The 16,091-nt window shown below is 56.7% G+C and overlaps 1 protein-coding gene across 1 annotated transcript; it reads left to right on the top strand.

Moving 5' to 3' along the window:
* The first annotated feature begins 657 nt into the window (after window positions 1-657).
* On the top strand, window positions 658-8,663 carry DLK1 (delta like non-canonical Notch ligand 1). The gene is made up of 5 exons (XM_033852545.2): window positions 658-870; window positions 2,078-2,141; window positions 2,655-2,785; window positions 5,696-5,837; window positions 7,723-8,663. Exons 1-5 carry the CDS (start codon window positions 804-806, stop codon window positions 8,468-8,470), a joined length of 1,152 nt encoding a protein of 383 aa, XP_033708436.1. The 5' UTR covers window positions 658-803; the 3' UTR covers window positions 8,471-8,663.
* Window positions 8,664-16,091: the final 7,428 nt, after the last annotated feature.

Genomic DNA, 16,091 nt, shown 5'->3' with positions numbered 1-16,091 from the left:
ACTATTTCTAGGACGTGCGCGTGTGTTGCAGTGTGTGTTTGTGGCGTAGCACTGTGTGTCGGGGTTGCCTTGTGTGCTGCTACGAGTGTGTCTGCATTTCCCTGCGTCTTTATGGCTACGAGTGTTGGTGCCTAAGGCTCCTCATAAGTGTTTTTCCCGGTGCGTGTGCGACAGTGTGCGTTTTCCCCGTCTCTAGAGCGTGCGTTTGGGTTTTTCTGGGTGCGTGAGCCATGGCGTGCGTGCTCGGGACCTTGGCGATAAGTGTTGTGGTGTTTCTGTGCGTGTTTCTGTATTCCGAGCGTATCCTCGCGTCTTCCTGGGGTCTACGGCCCAGCCCGTGTTTAGCTCATGCGACTTGTCCTAAGCGGGCCCGTGTGTGCGCGCCCGTGAGCCGTCCTGTGGGGGGAACGTGTGCCAAAGGCGCGCGGGGTACCGGTGCCCGTCTAGCCAAGAGTGCCCCGCGTGCGCGAGCCGGTTTCCGGGACGCCGCAGTGGTGGGGGGCGGCCCCGCGAGGGGCGGGGGTCACCGGGACTGGCCGGCGCCGGCCCAGTGCGCGCGAAGGCGGGGGCGGGGGGCGGGGGCCGCGGGGGGGCGGCGGTACGAAAAGGGCGGCGCGCGCGGCGGCGGCGGCAGCTCGGCGGCGGCAGCGGAGAGCGCAGCGCGCAGACCGGTGCAGCCCTGGCTTTCCCCTCGCCGCGCGCCCGCGCCCCCTTCCGCGTCCGCAACCAGAAGCCCAGCGCGGCGCCCGGAGCCGGACCCGCGCCCGCGCCGCTCCCGGGACCGCGACCCCGGCCGCCCCGCGATGACCGCGACCGCAGCCCTCCTGCCCGTCCTCTTGCTCCTGCTGGCCTTCGGCCGCAGTGCCCATGGTGAGCCCCCCGGCGGCCTGGCTCGCGCCCCCTCTGGGGAAGCCTGCGACGCACCCCCGGCCGCCGTGCCCCGCGCGCCCCGTCCCGCGCGCCCCGACTTCCGCCCGTCCCGCCTAATCCTAAGCCCCGCGCCGCGCCTGCCTGGTCCTCCCTGCCACCCTCGCATGCCAAGCCCGGCCCTGGGGTCCCCGGGGGCGGGGGAGCTGTGGGACCCCGGCCCCTTCCCGCCCCGCAGAAGTGGCGCTCGCAGGGTGTCGGTGTGCAGAGAGGAGGTATGGAGAAACGAGGTGATGCTGGGGAGCCCTCTGTGAAAATGCTCTGGGGTTCAACTTCGGGGGGTCCCTGCGTGTGCGTTCGGGAACAGGCCTGTGGGGGGGTAACTTTGCCGTCGTCGCCTCAGATTGCCAGCTGGGAGCCCAGCCCGAGCCCCTCCTGCGTGGCGTTTGTCTAGGTGAGGGGCTGCGACACTCCTGTCTGTGGCGGCCATATGTCTCTGACAGCGAGAGAGTTGCCCCCTTCCCGCAGGGTCCCCCAGCCCGCTGCACCAGTGGTGACGGGGGGTCCTGTCTGAAAAGCTGGCGGGAGTTACAGGCACTGCACACAGTAGGTGCCTATTAAAGTGTCAGAATCTCTAAGTAGTGTCAGAATTACGGTCTTTTCCGCAAAACCCTTGTTCGTCTTTTTAATACGAAGAGTCTGGTGTGGGGAAAATTGGGAGTTTGACCTGGGTGCCTGGCTTAACTGGGATTAACCTTTAAAAACTCCAGACGCCTTACCTGTGAGCCCTCCAGGTGAACCTGTCTGGGCTTCCCCAGAGCTGAATACCTCAAAATCTGGCCCCACCCCCCCTCGCCTTTAGCTCACTTGGCAAAAGTGAGGGTCTGGCCGAGTGCCCAGGGGTCAGAATCTTTCCGTTCTCGTTCACTGTCTCCTCATTCCTGCTTTTAGGATTTGGCGTCTGTAATTTCTTGGAGGGACCCTGGGTGTCTGACCTGGTCCTGGGAGCTGGGCAGTGGGCTGCGGTCACTCCATAACCAGGGACATGCGGAGATTTTTCTCCTACGTGGGTTGGGATGCAGTGCCTACCGTGTGCCCAGTGGGGAGAGCCACAGAGGGTCGGAGGCTGCCTCCGGGGAGGCCGTCGTGGCCTCTGCCACAGCCTGCAGGGCCTCGTGGGGTGAATGGTGTAACCTTTCTTGTGCCTCAGGAGCTGAATGCTTCCCGGCCTGCCACCCCCAAAATGGATTCTGCGAGGATGACAATGTTTGCAGGTAATGGAGCGGCTCCCCAGAGGCAGCGTGTTGGAGGGCCAGGGCAGAATTCTGGGGAGTCATGACGTCAGGCAGAAAAAACGGGGAGGGCTTGGCCCCTGGACTGCAGCAAACAGCTTCCTCGCCCCCGCAGGAAACCAGTGACGTGTGGGGGGAGGTGAGGGGGACAAGAGGACCGGGAGGCGGGGGATGCTGGGAGCGGTGGCGGGGACAGGACGGCGTTCTCAGGGGGGTGGGTGGCGGGAGAGCCTCTTGCAGGTGAGACCACTGCAGGCCACTGCGGCAAAACGCAGCTCTTCCTCTGGCTCTCGGGGACCCCTCTGCCTGCTCCCCAGCTGATCTCCTGTTTAAGCTTTTCCATTCAGGTGACTGGTATTGGTTTCCTGGGACCCACCGGCCGGGCACTGGGCAGAGACCCGCGAGGGCTCTTGGTTCCACAGAAAGCAACCGGAGCCCCTTCTCCATCCCTGCCCCCCCACATACATCCGCACCTTTCTTCCCCAACTCCCGCAGGTGCCAGTCTGGCTGGCAGGGTCCCCTGTGTGACCAGTGCGTGACCTTTCCCGGCTGTGTTAATGGACTCTGTGTGGAGCCCTGGCAGTGCATTTGCAAGGACGGCTGGGATGGACATCTCTGCGACCTAGGTTGGCACCTGCCCCGCCCACCCTGGCCCCGGCCCCCTGCCCCCAGCCACCTCCTCCCAGCCTGGTGGCTGCCGCCCCTCCCCCTCTTGCCTTAGCCCAACACACCCCAGCGCTCTGTATGGTAATGATCTGTTTATACACTTCCTGCTGGTGCTGGGAGCCTCCTCACAGGTAGGGACTTCATTTTGCTCCCTTCTGCACTGCCAGCACCGAGCACCAGGGAAGGCACTGGGGTAGGGGGGCTGCCAGTTGAATAAAGAGTCGCAAACACGCCACGCGAAGCTGAGCGGGTGGGGACCACAGCCTCGAGAAACCTGTTCGGGGCACTGAAGCTCTGAGAGGGGAAAGGACTCAGGGGGTCGCAGAGCCAAGACTCCATAAAATTCACCCGCCAGGCTGTTCAGGATATGCTGCAACAAGCAAGCAGACAGACGCGGGGAGGGGTGCTGGGTGCCGAGTGCTGGGCGCAGCGGGAGCTGAGTCAGGGCCGCTGGGACAGGGCCGGGGGCTGTGCTGGAAGAGGTCAAGTGCAAGGGGAGGTGGGGGGTCGGGAAAGGCTGAGAAGTAGCTCAAGTGCAGCTTGGCGTGATCTGTTGATTTTGTTAACTTATGCAGTCTTTGCCCTCCGTTACCCTGAGCAATTGAGAGCTGGCCGTCGCTGCACCTTCAGGCTGCAGAATGTTCACCCGAGCCCATTCTCACTTGGCAAAACCTGCCCTGAAGCCCAGGCAAACCAAGCGTAGGCAGCTGCCGCGGGCTCTCTGTCCCTCGGTCCCGACGGCAGCGTCAGTAAAGACGAGTGGTACCAGTAGGGAAACTGAGGCTTCGGGAAGCAAAGGGGTCTGCTCAGGACACCTAAGAAGTTGGGGGGACAGCCAACTACAAAACCCCTCCCTCTGCCCCAGAAATGGGTTCATTCTCATCTGAGGCTGTTTCTAACACCCTCCCGTTAAGAAAAACCTAAGAGCACGTCGCGAGCACCCCTGCCCCGCGTAGCCAAGGCAGTGGGGCGTTCAAAATCCCCCATCACGTTGTCTCGGGACTTTAAAGTCTCCCCAGCCAACATGATGCAGGCTTTGCCCCACAGCTGACTCACGCTCTGGCCAACAGAGCTTGGGCTCTGCACCCTTGAAGTACCTCTGAGCTGTTTTGGGGACCCAAGGGGTCCCAGAAAAGCCACCATTCGGGATCAGGGCTTTTAGCCTGGAGCCCACTCTTTCTGATATCTAATCCAAGACGCCCCCCGTGGAGTTCTCCAGACAAAAGGTCCCTTCCCCACTGGGTTGACAAAAGCTTGGGATGGCTGGGTCCAGAGGAAACAGCCCTCCGGGTAATCGCCGGCCCTCTCCCTTTTCACCCGTCTCTGAGGCTGTCCTCGCCACAGCTGCTGCCCCGGCAGGCAGGCAGAGACACCCCCCCCCGCCCCCCGCCCGGCAGCTTTCTCCCGGTGGCGGCTTAATCCACCCGACTTCGGGGTCAGAGGCCCAGGAGAGGAGAAGGTGGGCTGATCCTCGGCTCACGAGGCTTGACGCCGTGGGAGAGGAGTAGGGTGGTCGCCAGCTCTCCAGCTTAAATTTAAGATCCCCATTGACAGGAGAGCCCGGAGCAGGGAATTAGAAGCTTGCCACGGAGGCGCTGTGTGCGAACGCCTGGCGCCTTCCCGTAATGATAAATCCTCTATGTTTCCTCGCACCAAGCCGGGCTCCCGAGGAGCGCCTCGTGTGCTCGGGATAAGCCATCAGCTTGGCGTGCGAGCTTTTCCTTCCTGATTGATTGCCATCTACTCCATGAGGGTGCGGGGCTCTTGAAAAGAGGGAATAGATCTGCACGTGTGTGGCCTCAGCCCCGGGGACCCGAACCCAGGCTGCCTTCGTTCGCTGCGTCTCTGGTTGGCCCTGGCTTTCTGTTTGGCCGATGCGGCAGCTCGGGTCGTAGATAAACAAAGCTGATGGGGCTCTCAGAGATGGGCCAGGGAGAGCCCCCCCTTTTCTAACTGGGGAAAGTGAGGCACAGAGTCGGGGCGGTGGGGGGAGGAGGGAGCTGAACTCGGCAGCCGGCTGGAGATGGGCACAGAAAGGGTCTCTCCCTGGCCAGGCCTGGGGGCTGGGGGCTCCACTGTCAGAGAGCCCCTGACCCAGGCCCCTTTGTTCAGCCCGCCCCTGCCTTGCTGAGCCCCGAATAATGAAGCGTGCGTGACGGGAGGTGGTGGAAACACACCAGCGTTCATGGAAACCCGTGCTTACAGGCGAGCACTCAATAGTTCTCACTGCGTTGCCTTCAAAAGATGCAGCCTTTTTATCCCGGACCCCCTTCGTTCAGAGAGACCACCGAGCGGTGGAGGCGGCGCTGGGTCTAAACCAGGTCTCTTCATTCCCGACAGGGGGCTTTACATCTCATTCCCCCCCCGCTCCTTTTTGATGGAGGAGTATGAAGGGCAGCTGACGTTGCTAACAGTTGGGCTGCACTAGCCCCCCGAGCGGCAAGGACCCCCTTCAAACACAAGAGACTTGTCTGGGAGGCAGCCGTTAGGAGATCTCAGCTCGGCACAGTTTTGGGGGGAGGGAAGGGGTCTGCGGTGAAGGTCAGTGTGGCTGGACCGCAGAGGTGACCTGGCGCCAGCAGAAGGGCACAGCTGGCCTGTTGAATATTAGTGAGTGGCCGTGACTTTCTGTCTCTGTGACCCTCGAGCTCCCTGAGCTGTTTACTTATATCAGGGTTCGGGGGGTCGCTACACCCTCTTCCTCAGGACCCCGCTGGGTGGCCCTTGGCAGTGGACACAAGCGGAGACATCTCGGCAGCCACACGGGGTCCCCCTCGACCAGACGGAGGGGGCTCTTCCTGTCCCCACCCAGGATGCTCTCCGTCCAGCGTCTGTGTCCCCCTCATCTCCCTGGTTCTCTCTCCCCACAGACGTTCGGGCTTGCGCCTCGACCCCCTGTGCCAACAACGGAACCTGTGTGAACCTCGATAACGGCCAGTACGAGTGTTCCTGTGCCCCTGGATTCTCAGGAAAGGACTGCCAGAAAAAGGACGGGCCCTGCGTGATGAATGGGTAAGTATTCTCTCCGGGCTATGTGTGCTCTGATAAACGCCCGCTTTAGATCCCTTTTCACACCCCCTAAAGACCCTTTCAGCCTAACCCAGTCGGACCTGTCGCCTGACAAAAGACCAAGTAAGTGCTCGTCCTGCACCCCGTGGGGGGCCGCCCTGGATCGGGGTATTTATGGGGGAGAGTGTCATTTCCATAATTTTTTCAAACAATCCTGAAGGCGATTTCATATTCCCCTGACGTTCCCGAGTCCTGATGTGTGTGAATGAGAGTAGATTGGGACTGTGAACCAGAGCTCGAGCTGCATAATTTTCTAAAGGCGACATAACAAGAGATCAGAGTTCGGCAGCGCCCAAGGCTGTTTGTGAAGCCCGCTCACCGTGTTTTAGGGGCGGGTTTGGGGGAGCTGGTAGGCTCTGCTTTGGGGTTTTCTGGGATGTCTTAGGAGGTGGGGAGAGGGGGCTGCAGCCAGCACGGGGCCCCGGAAGGTGGGGTGTTCGGCCCTCAGCTCCCCTCGTGGGGAGGGGGCTCTGGGGCTCTGGGCAGCGCGCCTAGCAGATGGAACGGCCCCTGGCCTCTCTGGTGCCTCTGAGCAGGCTTCCCAGCAGCTCAGCCATTTCCGGCCCTTATCTGCTCAGTGCGTGGAGCCAGTCCCACCCTCCGAGGGGGCTTAAACGGAGACCAGGAGAAATCTCGAGAGAGGCGAGAATTCAAAGTAGACTCCAGGCCTGGGCCAGTAGCTGCGGGTAGGGGCGCCCCCGTCCCGTGAGGAAACCAAAGTGTAAAATGCCTTCCAGGGGTGGGGCAGAGAGCCCCGAGCCGCAAGGGCCAGGAACCAGCGTTCTTGCAGCATCTCAAGATCAGTGTCCTGGGCGGGCTCAGAACTCCATTTCTGCTTGCTGGTGGGAAGGGGAAATACGGAGCGAGACCTTTAAAATATTTTGCTTTTCTCTCTAACAGACTGGAGCCAGTCTGTCAAAATAGAGCCCAGGGTCCTTGAAATTCCTTCAGAGCCCCGGCTCCTATGCCACCCTCATCCCTGAAGCAGCAATGCTGATTTCTTGCGCTGGGAGCCCCTTTCTTCCCCGGAGTTGTGGCATTTATCAGATGACAAAGGGTCTGCTCGTTTAAAAGCACTTACATTAAATGCCGTGTGCGCTCCGCTTTGAGCACACAGCTTCGGTCTGCAAGCTGTGCTTGGGTGAATGGGCCACTGTTAAGCAGCCGGGCACAGACACCGCTCCAGCCGGTGCAGACAGAGCGCGTTTTCTTTTACTCTGAGAGTCCCCAAGGGTTTCCTGTACAATAGCCCGCAGGCTCACTCCGCTGAACGTAAAAATAATAATGAGGGGCTGGGGATGGTGGAGGTGGGAGACCCTGAGGGATGCCCTGCTTTGCTCGGCCTCCACGGCCTGGGGACGGAGCTGACGGGGGCAGCTGGCTGCAGCCCTGGGGTGTCACTCACTTTGCCTCTCTCAGCCTCAGTTTCCCGACCTGTGCAGTGACTAACCGTCAGGCCTCTGGTCGGAGAGATGGCCTAAGAGGTGGGAGAGGAGATGGGCATCCTGACTCGGGAGGTCAGGCATGTTCCAGGCTGGCAGCGTGATGGGGGTGAGGCACACACCCCACTCGGGGGGCGGGCCTCCCACCTCGGATGGCCCCGGGGCCCCTCGCAGGCAGGGGTCATGGTGCCCGGTGCTCCCCGGGGCCCCCCTGGCTGGCTCTCACTCCCTCACCTCGTGCGTTCTGAGCACCTGCCCTCTTGTCGGGCCCCAGGAGGTTTGCCACGTGGCACGAGGGGGAGCGGAGTGTCCGTCCCCACTCCCGGCACCACTGTCCTAGCTCAGTGCCCGAGGGCCCTTTACCGTGTCCCCCTGTTGTGTTGCAGTTCGCCCTGCCAGCACGGAGGCAGCTGCGTGGACGATGAGGGCCGGGCCTCCCATGCCTCCTGCCTGTGCCCCCCTGGCTTCTCAGGCAATTTCTGCGAGATCGTGACCAACAGCTGCACGCCCAACCCGTGCGAGAACCAGGGCATCTGCACCGACATCGGGGGCGACTTCCGCTGCCGCTGCCCCGCTGGCTTCATGGACAAGACCTGCAGTCGCCCGGTGTCCACCTGCGCCAACGAGCCGTGCCTCAACGGGGGCACCTGCCTGCAGCACTCCCAGGTGAGGTTCGGGTGTCTGTGCAAGCCCGAGTTCACGGGCCCCATCTGCGGCCGGAAGCGCGCGGCGGGCCCCCAGCAGGTCACCCGTCTGCCCAGCGGTTACGGGCTGACGTACCGCCTGACCCCCGGGGTGCACGAGCTGCCGGTGCCGCAGCCCGAGCACCGCATCCTCAAGGTGTCCATGAAGGAGCTCAACAAGAGCACTCCGCTCCTCTCCGAGGGTCAGGCCATCTGCTTCACCATCCTGGGCGTGCTCACCAGCCTGGTGGTCCTGGGCACCATGGGCATCGTCTTCCTCAACAAGTGCGAGGCCTGGGTGTCCAACCTGCGTTACAACCACATGCTGCGCAAGAAGAAGAACCTGCTGCTTCACTACAACAGCGGGGAGGACCTGGCCGTCAACATCATCCTCCCCGAGAAGATCGACATGACCACCTTCAGCAAGGAGGCTGGCGACGAGGAGATCTAGGCAGCATTCCCAGCGGCCCCTCTCTCTTCTTGGGGTCCCGCAGAGCTCACTATATGCGGTCTGTTCTCATCTTTGTGGTGGAGTTTGCTCTCCTTTGTGTCAAATCTGGTGAACGCTGTGCTTCCCTCTATTACCTTTGTGTTGCAGTGTGACAAACGCAATGCCAGAATCCGCTTTCTCCCTTCTTAATGCATGATACAAAAAAAAATAATGGTAATAATAATGTCATCTTTAAACGAGTAAGAGAAATAAGTATGTTATTCTAAACTCTAAACCTAAAATCAAAAAGACCAAAAAAAAACATGGCAACAGAACCAGGGCTCTGTGCCGACGTCCCTCTCCGAGGGGTCTCGGCCACAGGGTCCTCGTGAAACCGTTACGATTGCTGCCATGACCAACCACTGTGAAAAGGGCTAAAATCTCTTTCGTTCGTTAATTCTCACACGCCACTTCCGACTCGCACTCACATCAACACCGCAAGCCCTTCAGTCTTTCCGATTGAGTTGAGGTCCAGCAGAGTGCAGCGGCCGCGTGTCAGGCAGAGAGAACCCCGGGTTGGCTGCTGGCGGGGGTCGGGACCCGATCCCAGCCCTGCCACTAACTCGCTTGTGTGATCCTTGGCGAGTCCCCTTCCCACCCCGGGCTGCCCTTTCAGCCCCTTTCCAGGCAGGGGCTTGAACACAGTGACCACCAAGGCCCCTCTCTTGCTCTCAAACTCTGAATTAGGAACGAGGGGGTGATGAGCCCAAACAGTCCCTGACCCTAAACAATCAGGATCTGACGGACACTGATCTCATCCTGGGATCCGAAGGTTCGGGCCTATCCTGGACGTACACTTGATGTATTGCGATAGATTGTAACTGCATTTCTCAAAGCGGGGAGCCTCCTGGCCCACTGCCCATCTGGAAACGATCGCCCCCTTTGAGTCACGATGTGCGGTCAGGGGCTGCCCCTTCGGCAGCGCCTCCGCCACCTGCCTATCTACCCACATCCCCAGAGGCCCAGCAACCGTATACCTGCCTCCTACCCTGTAGGTTAGGGAATGTAAATGCACCTTGAACCACAAGTGCCCCGGCGAATCTGAGCAGCAACACAGCCCTCACCAAGGTTTTCACAGCGTTTAGCGGAAATTGTCGCTCGTGGGGCGTTTTCTCGTTCTGTGCCCACAGTGGTGCCAGACCTGGCCTACACAGCACGAATTTCATTTGTGTTGCTGAATTAATAACCCTCAGATCCCCAAAGACCTAGCCAGCTTCTTAGTGATAGATTTTGACTTTTTTTTAAAAAAAGAGCATCTATATTTTTTGCAAAAAAATAGAAGGAAATGGGACAGAGCTCTGTTTAGCTTTCCCGCTCTTAGAGTTGGGCAGCTAAACAGCGCTTGAGTGCCAGTTAGGAATATTTTGCTTCTTAAATTATTTGGATAAGAATCTATATTAGCTTTATGGAGTATTAACTACCTGCTGTGTTTACCCTGCTAAGCCATCATCACCTACGTCATCTCGGTCATTCAGATCACCCACACGCGTCACCGCATCACGTGACCACTGACTTCATCTCTCTCAGCCACCGGTTTACCGTCCCAAATCCCTTGTCATCCTGATTCAGAGCCCGACCCTCATCTCCCCTAAGCTCCTCCCGACGTCTCACCCAAGACATCGTCCCCACCACTCCAGGCACTTTATCATCCCCAGCCCAAGACCCCCACTACCCTCGTCGCCTCGTCCCTGATCACCCTGCACCCCACAGTCCCGTCGCCCCCCCAGGTGACCCCCCTCCCACCATCACCCCAAACCCCTAAAAGCTCCCCAACCTTCTCCACCCTCCTCCCCACAGTTCACCCTCAATCCCCAAACCCTGTCTCCCTCACTCGCCACCCTTGTCACCACTGCCAGCCCCCACCCCAGATCACCAGCTCCCTTTGCCACCCCCCTGCCCTCCCCTCCCAGGCGCCCACCCCCGACCTCCGAAAACCCTCACCCCGACCCCTTCCTCCTTCCCCCCCTTCCAGGTCATTGGAGTCACCATCTCATCTCATCTTGAGTTCGTTTTAAGAAATAAAATTTTAAAAAGACAAAAAAAAAGAACTGTTGGCACAGTCGGGCGGGTGTCTGGTACCCCGCCCGGCCTCTCGCGTGAGACCCCCGATCGAGTCTGCTGACGGTTCTGATCCTGTTTTCTCCCAACGCCAAATTCTAAGATGGGACGCAATGATCAAATTCTCTACTTCACGTTTTTGGTCTCCGTGCTGTAGAGAACAGCCACGTCCCGCGATGACAAGGAAAAGACCCCCCACAGTCTATCCTTGACCAAGTCCTCATTGGTTCATCCATCCGTCCATCATCCATTTGATCAGGAAGCATTTCGAAGCACCTGCTGAGTGCAAGGCGGTGCGCAGGGAGCTGAGGGCACGCAGGACGCGGGGCCGCCTGGGAGGGTTGGACGCACAGCGGTCCCCAGGGAGCCTAGCACAGTGCAGGTAAATTAACGTGGGAGCGGAGAGTCCTGAACAGACGCCTCCCTTACAACCTGACCATCTCACTTGCCCACGTGACAAATTCTCTCTTACCAGCACTTGAGGCCTCCCCACCCAAATTCCACGCGCCCACCGCACACATCCCGCGAGATCAGAACAGGGTCAGCAGCCTTGCCACGGTCTTCACGTCACGCAGAAATGGTCCATTCCATCCTCTATGGGGTAACCAGATTCTGCTGAGAGTGTCGGGATCCTTGACTGCCCATCCACACCTCGGGTGTGTTTGGAGTAGTGTGTAGTTTACGTCAATAACGGGGAAGCTTAAAGACAGCCATCGGAGACATGATCACCAATTCGGTCCCCAAACTGAGAGAGGAGCAGGCGTTATGATCTTGTGACCAAAAAATTTCAAACATGTCAGTGATGAGCTCTTTTTAGCTTTCCCGTCTCTGCAACCAGACATGCAAAAAAACTTTTGTTTATTGAAAAAATAAACAAAAACCAAGGGCTACCTCATGTGTTGCTTTGGTTTGTTGTACGCGCCGGGCTACACACACGTCCCTCCCTGCTGGTGGTCTCTGACCTGGGCAAGTAGGGTCAGGGGCCCACACTTTGGAGGGCCTTGCTCTGGCCCGATCCAGTCCTTCCCATGCAGCAGAGGAGGCCACGGGCCTCGCAGACCACACTCTGGGGCTGGGAGCACAGGCATTTCCTGCCCATTGGGCCCACCTCCAGGGCCTACAGGGCCTCTCTCCTCTGTCTCCAATGGGTGGCTGTTTGTGGGTGGTGGGGATGGAGCTGGGGCGTGAGGGTGAGGGGTGCGGGGGTGAGGGGTTCCACATGGGAGCACTTGAGGACCCTCGAAGCAGAGCCGGGGGCCAGCTCTCCCCAGGTACCAGATTCCAGACCAGAACTGCAGGGCCTCCGAGAATTCCATGCTCACCTCTGGCCTTCCGGGATTTAGGGAAAGTGGGATTGCCCAGGTGAGGGAGTGGAACAGATTTTGTTTGACACTAATTTAAGGGGACTTGGAATCTCTTCATCGTTGGCACATGAGGAATATGGGCCCCGTGTACACTCCTGACTTGGGCCCCGCTCATGACCGGAGGGACCCGCCTCTCTTCTGGCCCCAGGCCGCAGGCCACAAGCATGTCCACTCAGCTCAGTAAAGCCACCCATGGAGTATCCACCCGAGAAGGGTCAGCCAGAGTCCCCACCGAGGGCAAAGGCGCCTCATTCAAGTCCTTTATCCTTGCTGGCCTGGCAGCCCTGGGGTGGGGTCTCCTTTCCACGTCCTCTCTGGGGCTGCCTCTGCCAGGTCACTGCCACTGTCCACCCAGCTGCCCCTCCGGGCCCCAGGCCCCCTGAGAGTCCTCCCCTCTCAGACCCACCTCTTCCCTCCATGCTGCTCCGGTCTCCTGTCTGGCCACCCCCCCCACTTAGCTGGGAAGGTGGGTGGTGGGTGTCTCATCAATGCAGGAACACACTAGAGGGATGGCCAGGGCGATACAACCTCAGGGACGGATGCTGTTCCGGAAACTATAAGAAAAATAGGATGGCAAAGCTGAGGTTATAAACATGGAAACTTCTATGGAAAGAATTTTATATTAATGATCACAATTCCTCAATATGGCCAGCAGGACTAGTGCTGGGAGAAGACCCCAAAGTGGCCCAGCTCTGTTACCTCACTTGGGGTGCGGAATATTTGACCCTTTGGTGGAACAGGGGAGGCCCAGGCTAGACACAGTCCCAGAGCAAAAAAAAAAAAAAAAAAAAAAGAAGATCTTTCGATTCTTTTTTCAAAGCTGGGAGAACCCCAAGGCTAACCAAGTTAACCATCCTAAGTAGAGAAACACAATCTTTGATACAATAACAAACCCAAACAGGCAAATGTTTTTTAAAAACTCATGACCAAGTGGAGCATTTTCTGGGAAAGCAAGTCTAACTTCGTTTTAATAAATGCACTCATAGACAGTGAGCCCCGGAGCGTCCAGGAGGGAGGCAACTATGACGGACAACTGGGGTGGCTGCTAGACAAGCCGAGGGTCAGGCAGGTGACTTGGGAGGAGAAGCCAACCAGCCTGCGGGACCTGCCCCCTCCCACGGGGCAGCGGTGGCTGGTGGGCTGGGTCAGCGGGGGGGGGGGGGGGGTGGGGCTGGGGTGCCCTGGGGGGGAGGGACTGGGCTGCTGCAGTGTGTGGGGTGTGGGCTCAGCGCCGGGTGGTGCCGGCCACGAGGACCCAAGGATGGGGAAGGCTCAGTGGTGGGGCGGATAGGGGTGAGGCTGGGGCATCAGGAGGGATTGTTGCCATGAGGGGCCCTTGCAGGGGACACAGAGCGCGGGGAGCAGGCCAATGAAAATACCCAGTAGACTCCAAGTGGAGGAATAAGCAGGAGCTGCGCACGGAGGGAGCCAGTGGCTGGGGGCTTCCCGGAGGAGAGGGAGGAAGTGGGCTCCGTGGACCCAGTCCAGGCTCCCAGCACTGAGCGGCCTGCATGGCTTCAGGTTCCATGACCCTCTGGCCCCTGGGTCTGGGGAAGGTCCGCTACGCCAGATAACACACTTGTGATCTCCGGCCCTGGGGCCTTCTTCTCTTTAGTGACTCTCTCCTACTGCTGAAGAAGAAGGCTTTGGACTGCATATCGCTCATCCAAAAACCTCTCGGAGCTCAGAGGAGGAAGGAGGGGGAAGGCCAGCCCCAGGCCCCAGCTTGGGGGAGGAAATTCCCAGCTAATTCGGAACCACTGAGGGCCCTGCCCTGCGGAGAAGCACGTGTGGCTCCAGGCTCTGCTGCCCTGTGACCATGGCGAAGATGCAAGCGTAAGAGTGGGTCAAATTTCAACCCAAAATATAGGCCAAAAGAAAAAACTAAAATAAACAGCTCAGTAGATGCCAGAGGGAATTTGATAAAATACGTCTCTGATTTTTAAAAAAATTAAGCAAACTAGGAAAAAATTCATATCTCCTCAATGTCATTAAGAACTTCTGTCTTAATCAATGTTCAGTATCCTACTGATCAAGAAAACCCAAGGGCAGGGAAAGCTGTGTTTTATACAGCAGGAAGAGGCCCTGGCTTTCGGGTCAGAGGGGCCTCGCTCTACACTTGGCTCTGTCCCTCGGGCCACCTACTATCTATATGTCTACTTCCTCTCTGCAAAGGAGCAGTGTCTCAGTCAGCTCTGGCCACCAGAACAAAATACCATAAATACCATAGACCTGGTGCTTTAAACAACAGACATTTATCGTTTATTTCTCACGGTTCTGGGACTGGGAAGAGATCAGGGTGTCAGCATGATAGGGTTCTGGTGAAGGCTTGCAGATGGCCATGTTCTTGCTGTATCCTCACGTGGGAGAGAAAGGGAGAGAGAGACAGAGACCGAGAGAGAGAGACAGAGAGACAGAGAGACAGAAAGAAGAGCAAAACCCAACTCTTCTTAGGAGGCCACTAATCCCATCATGAGGACCCTCATGACCTAATTACCACCCAAAGGCCCCAACTCCACATACCATTATATTGGGGGGTTAGAGCTTCAATATAGGAATTTGCAGAGGAAGGGGACATAATTCAGTCCATAGCAAGCAGGTAAGGGGAACAATTAGTGCTACTATTATTCTAGAACTTCTAGCCATAGTAATAAAACAAGAAAAAGTAAAACATAGAAAGGAGATTAAATGTTTATTAAAGATGACATCATTGTCTACCACAAAAGCTCAGGAGAATGACCCGAAGATAACCGGAGACATTAGCAAGGTAGGACACACACTCTACATCTATAAAAGCCTATATACCAATAACATCCTGTTGAAAACATATACTGGGGGAAATTCCCTGGTGATCCAGTGGTTAGGGCTCTGCGCTTTCACTGCTGAGAGCCCAGGTTCGATCCCTGGTCAGAGAACTAAGATCCCACAAGCTGTACCATGCAGCAAAAAAAAAAAAAAAAAAGTATATATATATGTGTGTGTGTGTGTGTGTGTGTATATATATATATATATACTGGTCTGAGTAGTTAAGTCCAATATTATAAGAATACTAATTATCCCCCAGATTAATTTATAAGTTTAATGCTATTTATTGGCATTAGATCATTAGACAATATGATTTTAAGGTTTATCTTTTAAAAAGTGAAGTGGTAAGAATAATTTAAAAAACAGTGAAGGGACAAGATGCACCATCAGATATTAAAACCGAAAGCCATAAAAGTAAAAACAGTGTGTCTTGCATGAAGCAGACACATAATATTGGTTTTCTGAATAGGGGAATAAAGAAATGCATGCATGAGTGATAGCTTTGAAAGAATCTAATCTCCAGCCTCACCTCCTAATTTACAAATGTGGAAAGAGACCAAAAGAATACCTAGCCTGAAGTTTTTCACCTTTGCCCCTCAGGAGACATTCAGTAATGTCTGGAGACACTTTTTTTTGTCAAAACTGGACGGGCGCTGCTGTCACCTAACGGGTAAAGATCAGGGGTGCTGCTAAACAGTCTACAGAGCCCAAGATAGCCTCCACAACAAGTATTATTCAGCCCCAAATATTAATGATGCCCAAGTTCAGAAACCCCGGCCTAAGATGGTAGGACAGGAAAGGAAGTAACACGAACAGCCCATGACGAAGTCTATGCAGTTAACATGGTGCGAAGTAACCTATTCCACATCCCACAGCTTTTCTGAGATACAACTGACACATGATATTGTGTAAGTTTAAGGTGTACAACGGGATAATTTGATACACGTATATATTGCAAAATGATGACCACAGTAGGGTTAGTTAACACATCCTTCTCACCTAATTACCATTTTTGGTTGTTGTCGTAGTGGCAATATTTAAGATCTAGTCTTTTAGCCAATCACAAGTATACAATACAATATTGTTGACTATAGTCACCATGTGTGCATTAGATCCCCAGAACTTATTCATCTTATCATTGGAAGTTTGTCCCCTTTGGCCAATATCTCCTCATCTCTCCCACCCCCCAGCCCCTGGCAAGCACCAATCAAATCTCTGTTTCTATGAGGCCAGGTGTTTTAGGTTTCACATATACAAGTCATACAGTATCTGGTTTTCTCTTATTTCACTTAGCCTAATGCCCTTCAGATTCATCTATGTTTTCACGAAAGGGAGGATTTACTTCTTTTTATGGC

Source organism: Tursiops truncatus, chromosome 2 (assembly GCF_011762595.2).
Source record: "Tursiops truncatus isolate mTurTru1 chromosome 2, mTurTru1.mat.Y, whole genome shotgun sequence".
In the NCBI taxonomy this organism is placed as follows: domain Eukaryota; kingdom Metazoa; phylum Chordata; class Mammalia; order Artiodactyla; family Delphinidae; genus Tursiops; species Tursiops truncatus.
The sequence above is the reverse complement of the archived record's forward strand: the minus strand, read 5'-3'. Positions and strand labels throughout refer to the sequence as shown.

Bases quoted from the DNA above. Each gene is read 5' to 3' on its own strand.
- DLK1 (XM_033852545.2), top strand. From the start codon at position 804: ATGACCGCGACCGCAGCCCTCCTGCCCGTCCTCTTGCTCCTGCTGGCC. The intron at 2,786-5,695 runs GTTGGCACCTGC...CTCTCCCCACAG, and splicing joins TGGACATCTCTGCGACCTAG to ACGTTCGGGCTTGCGCCTCG. The intron at 5,838-7,722 runs GTAAGTATTCTC...GTTGTGTTGCAG, and splicing joins GGGCCCTGCGTGATGAATGG to TTCGCCCTGCCAGCACGGAG.